The sequence below is a fragment of the Hoplias malabaricus genome, chromosome 2, assembly GCF_029633855.1.
Source record: "Hoplias malabaricus isolate fHopMal1 chromosome 2, fHopMal1.hap1, whole genome shotgun sequence".
Classification (NCBI taxonomy): Eukaryota; Metazoa; Chordata; class Actinopteri; order Characiformes; family Erythrinidae; genus Hoplias; species Hoplias malabaricus.
This window is the reverse complement of record NC_089801.1, coordinates 70,065,784-70,075,421: the sequence shown is the minus strand read 5'-3', so window position 1 is coordinate 70,075,421 and position 9,638 is coordinate 70,065,784. Positions and strand designations below refer to the sequence as shown.

Here is a 9,638-nt window from a genome sequence, read left to right as displayed (position 1 = left end):
GGATATACTGGGTTTACTGCATGGCTGGTCATTGCTGTTTTCTCCATCAGGGATATTAAATTAGCTTCATAGCTTCAGTGCAAAATGAAGCCAGCAGACATTACACAGTTTGTCTCATCTTGGCTGATAGTCTGATAATGAACAAATGGTATTAAGTTTATATATGAACTCTTGGTTTAGTCTTACTCTGCAGCAGGACATTGTTATAAATAGGCTATATGAACTCAGCTGCTGTGCTGCATCAAGCAAACTGCTACACTGTAACCCATGTGAAGCCTATTCATGTCTCTATGTTGAACTGCTGGTTCATTTTGTATCCAACTCCACAGAATTTCAAGGCCATCAGTGGCTGTCAATGTGTGTGATATGCATTCAGTCTGACAGCATCTGAAAGATTTAATGTAGCTATGAGCACTACCAGTGCCCCATTTGCTTTCTCCTCACCACTGCTGATCAAACCAGCTCCCGGGAGCTTTACTTTACATGATGAGGGCTCAAATGGAACAGATAGGTGGGAGGTCTAAAGCAAATTGGCAGCTAGCACTATTCCATGTCTAAAATTTTCTAGACCCCCCTTTTAATATGTAATTTTCAGTGCTTTAAGGTGCACCTAGTGCACAGGAAAACATTATCCAGAGAAAAGCATTGCCAGTAGAACTAAGATTGACTAAGGTCATAATCGAATGCCAAGTGTAAGCTAAAAGGGTAGAAAGTAGAGGAACTGCATTCTCTGGAGCAATAGAGCACTACCTAGGATCTTTAGGGACAGGATGGAATGTCACTTGTGATCCACAGTATGATATATATGTATATATAAAATGTGTATGTGAACAAGTTTATGGGGTACACAGTGAATTAAGGGCTATTGTTTGCCAGTGGGTCAGTAAGTCATTGAGTGGAAGAGCGTGTGTTTGTGTGTGTGTGTGTGTGTGTGTGTTTCTGTCTCTGGCCCTGAGCATTCTAGCTTATCCAAAGGGTTGCCTGAGAAGTGAACAACTGCTCTAATTGGGCATTTCAGGACAATGTGTGACAATCTGTAGAAAGAATTTCTTCTGTGGCCTCTCTTCACCATCAGCCCTACATTCCCACTACACACTACAGGACAAAACACCTTCAGTAAGCATTGCAAAATTTTGTAAATCTTAACACTAGCCTACATTTGATTATTATTATTATTATTATATATACAGCTGTCAGTCAAATCCCTTGTATTATATATATATATATATACACACATACAGGGTGGGCCATTTACATGGATACACCTTAATAAAATGGGAATGGTTGGTGATATTAACTTCCTGTTATTGGCACATTAGTATATGGGAGGGGGGGAACTTTTCAAGATGGGTGGTGGCCATGGCGGCCATTTTGAAGTCGGCCATTTTGGATCCAGCTTTTGTTTTTGTTAATGGGAAGAGGGTCATGTGACACATCAAACTTGTTGGGAATTTCACAAGAAAAACAATGATGTGCTTGGTTTTAATGTGACTTTATTCTTTCATGAGTTATTTACAAGTTTCTGAGCACTTATAAAATGTGTTCAAAGTGCTGCCCATTGTGTTGGATTGTCAATGCAACCTTCTTCTCCCACTCTTCACACACTGATAGCAACACCGCAGGAGAAATGCTAGCACAGGCTTCCAGTATCCGTAGTTTCAGGTGCTGTGTCACATGACCCTCTTCCCATTAACAAAAACAAAAGCTGGATCCAAAATGGCCGCCATGGTCACCACCCATCTTGAAAAGTTTCCCCCCTCCCATATACTAATGTGCCACTAACAGGAAGTTAATATCACCAACCATTCTCATTTTATTAAGGTGTATCCATATAAATGGACAATTAAGGGAAAGGAAAAACATTAATGATTATTGGCAAATCTTAAGTGGGAATTCATAAGAGGATACAGCGATAAAGTAAACATCAATCTGAGACCAGGCCAAACTAAAACTACCATAATTAGAATTTATAAAAAACACGATATCTTCAATAATCTTCACTGCAGAGGTTTTGTTATGTTCCCTTTACTCCTGTATGTATGATTAATTCATGATGAATAAAGTTTTGATTTGGATTATATCTATGTTTATTTGTGATTCTGAATTCTTGAACAAACCATCGTTCCATTTCCAGTCAAAATCAAAATCAGACTCGCTTTGAAACTGTTCTAAAGAAGCCAAAATCTGCCGAGGGTTTATACCTTGAATTTAGGTTGGTCTGTGTTATTGTGGAAATTTATTTTGTATTAATTAAATATGAGCAAAAATATGTCCTGTTGTCTGAGTAGTATTAAAAGAAAAGGAGAGCAAAACATATGTAGTGTGTAAACACTTAGTGTAGTTGGGGGCACCTTCAAAAATATAAAACTTTTAATGGAAAAAAGTAGTGGTTCTTCAGTCTTATTTTAAACCCTGCCATAACAGCCTTATCATAAAAAAACGTGCTTTTTAATTCTCCCATTACTCTATGTTATGAATTCCAGGCTACAGCCTTTAATTTGCGTTGGCTCTGTCTCAAATGGCTCCCTACTCCCTAATTGAGTGCAAAAAAAAAAAGTGGCTTTTATAATCATGTAGGGCACTGTGTGTGTCGAAGGCGTAGAGTACAGTCTGTGATTGGATCATCAAATGTTTCTCCTGCACATGTAGCGTACTATTTGTATGTTTTTAAAGAACGGTGTATGTAGTCAGAGCCGTTTGTAGTCCACTACACGGAATGGATTGGGATTCAGCGATTCTTTCATCTGCCTACATTTCTCAGGGTGTGGCCTGAGTGCTACGTCATGTCTACATGTGCGGAGGCTTCAGTGGGAAAACACTACAAACACGTACTAAGCCCCGCCGCCTCTTTCATACGATTGGTTGGTTTGCCACATGCTCTGCGTGTCATTGGCTGATTCCCCTGTCAATCACTTTTCAAGCGCCGCTCCGCTCCTCGGCTGAGTGAGCTGTTTTGAAGGAGGGACGGAAGTCGAAACCGGGTTCGGGTTTCGGTTTTTGGGGCATGGAAGGGGGAAGTAAATAATTTAAATATCGCAAATAGCTCCCAAACTACGACAGACGCGGAGTTACCCGGAATAACGGGAGGGAAAGCAGCGGTTTGGAAGTTTTTTTTGGCTCATTTACAAAGCTCCCTGCTCCTTTGTTGACTCTGCTTCGCGCCCGGTCGCTTCTCTTTTTTTTTCAAGTAGAGATACGTTGATGTTTCTACTGACATGGATTACTCGGGGTTCACTAAGGATAAAAGACAGACTTGTTAGTCCGTAGCTCGTTATCATGCTGTTATTCAGGAGAGAAGGCTACTTTCAAGTCCGCGTCAACAAAAGAAATGCTCGTTTAAATTTGCGCGAGACAGCCCAACGTCCGTTGAAGCGGTAACGGTTAAATGTTCGTTTAAATTTGCGCGAGACAGCCCAACGTCCGTTGAAGCGGTAACGGTTTCTGTGAAGAAAGAAGGCACTTCCGTTCAAAGGGGACGCTATATGGTGCCGGCGGTGTAGCACAGTTGTAAGATGGCAACAACCAAAGCTAAGGCTGGACTGAACAATGAAGGCAGTCCTTATCGGGAAACTAACGTTAGCAGGACTGAAGCAAGCAGTCCAACATTATCAGCTGGAGGAGCAACGCCCTTATCAGTGGCTAACAATAGGACTTACTCTCTTGATGACTTTGACACGGTAGCCACTGTTGGTAAGTTGGTTGTATAGGTTTTACTTTACCACACCAGCAACAAACATCATAATCTGATTTTACAGAGTTCCCCAAATACTGTGAAGATGGTTTTTGTAGGATATTCCATCAGATTTCAACCAGCTGACCAGAATTGTTCAATTCTCCAACTTAAAAACTGTTAAATATTGACCCATTTTGGGCATAGATTGGGTATGGTTCTCATCCTATTCAATCAAAATTGTTCATACGTCTACTGGGAAATCATTCTGGACCCTTGCTTTTCTTTCCACTTGTCATCTGTAAATATATCAACACATAACATGTTTTTTTTTTTTTGTTTTTTTAAGTTAGGAACTGCCGCACTTTCAGAAATTCATTGCTCTTGACAGGCTCACTACGTCCTACATGTACCTCAACTAAATCAAGGAAAAACGACCTGGTAATTTGGTGGTAAAAGTCTGAGGAAAGCTACTGTATCAGAAATTAGGCCCATTTGGCTTCATATGCCTAATCTCAAGAAATCTGTAGAATCAAGTTTCCCTGTGCTAAGCTGGGCCAGGAATAACCTTACTTCAGCAAGACTCCCCCTAAAGCTGCTTTAGTAACTGCATATATCTGTGTGACAAAACTCAAAACCTTAGAATAGCTCAGTATTTTAAATCATTCTACCTCTGGCTCAGCATACAACCTGCAATCATCATTTTTAAAGCAGTATATCATCCACAACTTGCAACTCCCTTATTTAAAAAAGAACTTCTCTGACTGTTTATATCTCTTAGCATAGATTTTAAAATGTGTGTCTATATCACTATATCACATCCACAGACCTCTGCACATTTATAAAACGCTATTAAACGGCATAATGCTTTGCTGTTTTACATACTGCCATAGGCAGATAATGTTAGGAGAAGCTGTGTATACACACCATGTTACAAGCGTTGATACTTGAGCTTTCCAAGCTGGAAGTGAAGGCCCAAAACGTCCCAGGGGACTATCATGTGCACCTGTGCCCCTGCCTTAGACTAGCTCTATTATATTTCACTGAAGTGGCTTTTTAAATAGTTATTTTAAGATATTTAATTATTTTCTCAACCAGTTTTAAATTCATGTTTTCACTGTCATTATAGGTGGCATCTTCAGTTGTTGGGAAAACGCTGTTCTCTGGTTTGTTTGCATTGAGAAGCTCTGTGTTTAAGGTGGAACGTTGTGTTTGAGGTGAAAAACGACTGTTGTTTGTACGTGGCTGGAGGTTAACTTGCCTGTAAACATTTATTCACTGTTTAAATTACCTCAGAAACTCATTTGTTACTTGAGCTGTTTAGTTTTGTAGTCTTTTAGGTCTGTGATTACTTTCATGCAGTTAACGCTCTCTTGAATTTAGAGTCAATACCATCTACAGCAAAAATAAGTCAATATTACTTATGCAGTTATGGAGCAGAAATGGAGCAAAATCTTTCTCTCGGTTCATTCTATTCAAAGTTTGGTGGTCTCTTCATTGTCTAAAATCCTCTGAAATATATACAGACACTGTGGCTTCGTATATAAAAGGGAGAGCTAGCAAATGGTGAGGGAACATCCTCAGAACCTGTTTTTATTTTTGTTTTAATTAAAATTGTTTAACTCATATACAGCAGCCATTCCATTCAAGTGTTTGTTGAATGTCTTTACAGACACACCTCATTCTACTTTGAGATGCTGATTAGGTGATCACCTGAACAAAATCCTATTCTAATGAGCAACAGCATAAAAAAACACTGCTGCTGTCATCACTATTCACTTGTTATAGAACTAGGTGGATGGGAAAAGCAGTGCTAGGACTACCCAAAAATAAATATAGTCAAAATACAACAACAGATGATGCCAAAAGCATTGAAGTGAAAGGCTCTTAATGAGAAAAAAAGGGTTCAATTGTAGCTTTACTGGCAGAGGGGTACAGTGAGCGTCAGGTTGCTTCCATCTTGAAAATTTCAAAAATTGCAGGTCATAAGGACAAGGTCAAGCAGCAAACACATGTGACAAAAAGCTACAGTCTGGCAGAGGTCGAAAACTGACCGTGATGACTGCCACCTCATTCGAATGTCACTTAGCAATCATAAGATGACGTCAAGTGACACAAAAAGAATGGCAAGTGGCGGCTGAGGTGAACTGCACAGTGAGGATGGTTCAAAACAGGCTTCTGGAGGCAGGGTTGCAGTCGTCTAAAGCTAGAAAAAAGCCATTATCAACCAGAGGCAAAGAAAAGCCAGAAAGACCATGAAGATTGTATTGTAAAGAACTGGAGTAAGGTCATCTTCTCTGATGAGTGCAGTTTTCAGCTTTGTCCAACACCTGGTTGTGTAGTAGTTAGATGGAGACCTGGAGAGTGTCTTGCACCCCCTGTGAAATTTGGTGCAAGATCAGTTATGATCGGTGATGATAAGCAGATTTGTCTTTGTGACAGGCAAAGGGTCAAGCCACTTACAAAACGGTGCTGGAAAACTTCTTTCTACTCTGACAATGTTCCCCAACTCTGAAGATTGGCTTTTTCAATTGGACAATGCTCCATGTTACAAGGCCAGGTCAATCAAAGTGTGGATGTGGGAACACCATCAAAACCCTATCATGGCCAGCCCAATCTCCACAACTGAACCCTGTTGAAAACCTCTGGAATGTGATCATAATGGATGGTCACAAGCCATCAAACAAAGCAGAGCTCCTGGAATTTATGTGCCAGGAGTGGCGTAAAGTTACACAACAGCAATGTGAAAGAGTGGTGGAAAGCATGCAAAGTGGAATCAGGATTATTCCACCAAATATTGATTTCTGGATTTCCTCTTTTCATCCTAAATTGAAAAAGTTATCCCTTGTTTTTCGCGGGCGATGCGAGACTAGGCACCTAGTCTATTCATCTTTCACGGTTTTCCTAAATTTTCCTCAATATCCACGATATAGCGGCCATAAGCCCCCTTGAAAAAACCCGCAAAGTAGCGAATCTACGAAAGATGCACCGCGAAGTAGGGAGGGATTACTGTATTAGTACTGTGTTGTTTATAAATGAATGAGGTTGTTTTATTTGCATTATTTGTGGTCTGAATTTTCTCTTTCTGTTTTATTTGGAGCACTGGTAATTTTCTAAAAAAAAAAAAAAAACAGATGCTCAAAAATACAATATATTGATTTGGAATAAATGTTGTCAGTAGTTGATAGAATAAAACAAAAATGCACAGCCTGGTCAAACACACACCCATCAACTGTAAAACTAGAGAAACTGATCATTTTGAAGTGGTCTCTTTTTTTCCCCCAGAGCTGTACATTTTAACCATAAACTATCCTAAAAACTATGGATATTTTTACATAATTCTTATCACAGTGCAAATATGAAAACACATGCACTGTTTTAGTTTATTCTATTTAAATGAACATAATGATTATTAAATGATAAATATATTTTTTTAATGGTATACCCTTTGAAGCTTGTCATGCTTTTGTGATGGAGTGAATTTTACTTCAGCCATATCACTGGGACCACTGAAGCTAAGTAGCTTTGGGTCTGGTTAGTACTTGGAATGGAGACTTCCAAGGAAATCTTGTGTGGCTGCTGGGAGTGATGTGGGTGCTACCAAAAGGTGACCCTGTCCATAATGTCTACGTGGATCCCATTGTTCAAGTGTAGTGGCAGGGACATTGTACTGAACGTGTCCTTCAGAAGAGCTGTCAAACAGAGGTCATGACTTTCTGAGGTCTTTAAAGTTCCTGGGACAGTTGCTTGAAAAGGGTAGTGGTATTACCCCAATGTCCATGTTGAATCAAACACTGTGGTCATTTCTGTTCTCTTAATCATCCCCATCCTCACCTGGATTTATCAGTCCCTCTCATCTCCTCTCTATACTGTCAGAAGAAAGGCATGGTAGAGGTTCAGTTTTGTCACTGAAGGTACAACTGTGGATTTAAAGTGCAGTTCTGCTCCCTAAAGATGCATTACATTCTCTTCCCCAGAAAGAGAGGTGAATGTTTGTGAATATTTATTACAGAACTGTGCAAAATAACACAAAATATTTTTCTATAAAACCACTAAAACTGATATTTCAGTGTGCAGGGAGGAACGTAATGAAAAAGTAGACAGTGACTGGACTAGAAGGGTAGACAAACTATAGGCATGGCCCAAATTATTTGGAACAATATCAAATTACAGTTCAATTAAAAAGTTCAGTTCAGTTTTCTAAGCCAAAGTATGTAAAAGCACACAGCACAGACATCTCCAAGCTATTTACCATATTACTGTTTATTTGCTGAACTTAATACAGTAAAATATTAAATATGGCCTGTCCAAAAGTTGTGGCACTTTGTATATTTTCATGAGAAAAAAAAAACATTTCCATTGTTTTAACTAGAAGTGTGAAGTGATCTGTTGGCATTGTTCAGTTCCCATGTTGCTAACTTGGGAATGTCTATAGTGGGCTTGTGTTGAATATGACATTTTTTTCCCCTTGGAGACTTCCACACTGTAATTGCAGCTCCAACACCTTTTAATTAGTTTTATCAAGCACCTCCTCTTTCACTGTTGGAAGTGTTAGGAAAGGTTATTTTGAGTGGGTGCGTGTATGCATGTACGCTCAGAAATTCCTGGCTCGTATGACAGGAAGCAGAGACACGGTGCTTCTTCAGCTAGGATTGTTCGACTGAAAGCTGGTCTCTGATAACCTATGTATAATTAATGAACTAATTAGTTAATTATGTATTCACCCTGAGAACATCAACCTTGTTCCTTGTTTTCGGTTCCATTAAACTCCTGAAAGTCCTTATGGCTGAGCAAATAAGCGTCTTGACCAACAAAATCTGTCTTTGAAAAGAACAAAGCAACAAGTCCAGGAAATTACTGGGCAGATCAGTAATGTTAGCACGTTGTTGTGGCTTGTAACAATACTGTAACTGATCATTTACTTTGTTTACATTCTAAAGACATTCACAGTATCATATATGAAAGGCTGAATCCATCTGAAAAATTGTTATTTATTGATTTTATACAGTCATGGGCATAACTAAATAAGGCATAAACATTCAATCTTTCATTCATTATCCGCAACCGCCTATCCAATTCAGGGTCGCGGTGGGTCCGGAGCCCACCCGGAATCATTGGGCGCAAGGCGGGAACACACCCTGGAGGGGGCGCCAGTCCCCCACAGGGCAACACACTCACACCTACACCTACGGACACTTTTGAGTCGCCAATCCACCTACCAACGTGTGTTTTTGGACTGTGGGAGGAAACTGGAGCACCCAGAGGAAACCCACGCGGACACAGGGAGAACACACCACACTCCTCACAGACAGTCACCAGTAGCGGGAATCGAACCCACAACCTCCAGGCCCCTGGAGCTGTGCGACTGCAACACTACCTGCTGCACCACCGTGCCGCCCTAAGACATAAACACTGTAAAACTATTTTCTTTTACAATATCTAATGACATTTTATCCAGAGCCATTTAGAATGATAAATTAAAGCTTTACGAATTTCACCAAGGACTCTTATGGGAGTAGCAGTGTATTTGCAGATTCTGGGGGTTCTTGTTCTGCTACGTTAACTCATCACTGTAGAAAACTTTAGAAGACTCTCTTAGTCTGATAAAAGATCTCACTGTTTAATCTAAACAGTTTTGTCCAATGTCTGGATTATTTCACTGCTTCACTGAATGTTCAGTTTTGTGTAATCAGTGTCAGTCCATTCTTCTTCTTCATGTGTTCTTTGAAAATCCTGCTGCCTTTTCATACATATATATAGAGAGAGCACTGTTTTGGCTCACATGAGCTGGTCTGTTATCTACGTGCTTTCTTTGTTGCTACTTCCGTTTTAGCACAACCCTTAAGCTCTGAACCAACCAACATGTTTACCAGAAAAAATACTGTTTCTTGGAAACTACAGAGTGGATTAATGGCTGTAAGCCTGAACAATTTGAGGATAATATGTAATTGTGTGTGTGGTTTTGTGT

At 39.8% G+C, this 9,638-nt stretch overlaps 1 protein-coding gene across 1 annotated transcript in view; it reads left to right on the top strand.

The window, feature by feature from the left end:
- Nucleotides 1-2,971: 2,971 nt before the first annotated feature.
- Nucleotides 2,972-9,638, top strand: part of prkx (protein kinase X-linked) — a 39,725-nt gene continuing 33,058 nt past the window's right edge. The window contains exon 1 of the mRNA XM_066661319.1: nucleotides 2,972-3,690. Within this exon, the coding sequence (XP_066517416.1) occupies nucleotides 3,513-3,690 (178 nt within the window). The 5' untranslated portion in view covers nucleotides 2,972-3,512. The remainder of the gene's footprint in view (nucleotides 3,691-9,638) is intronic.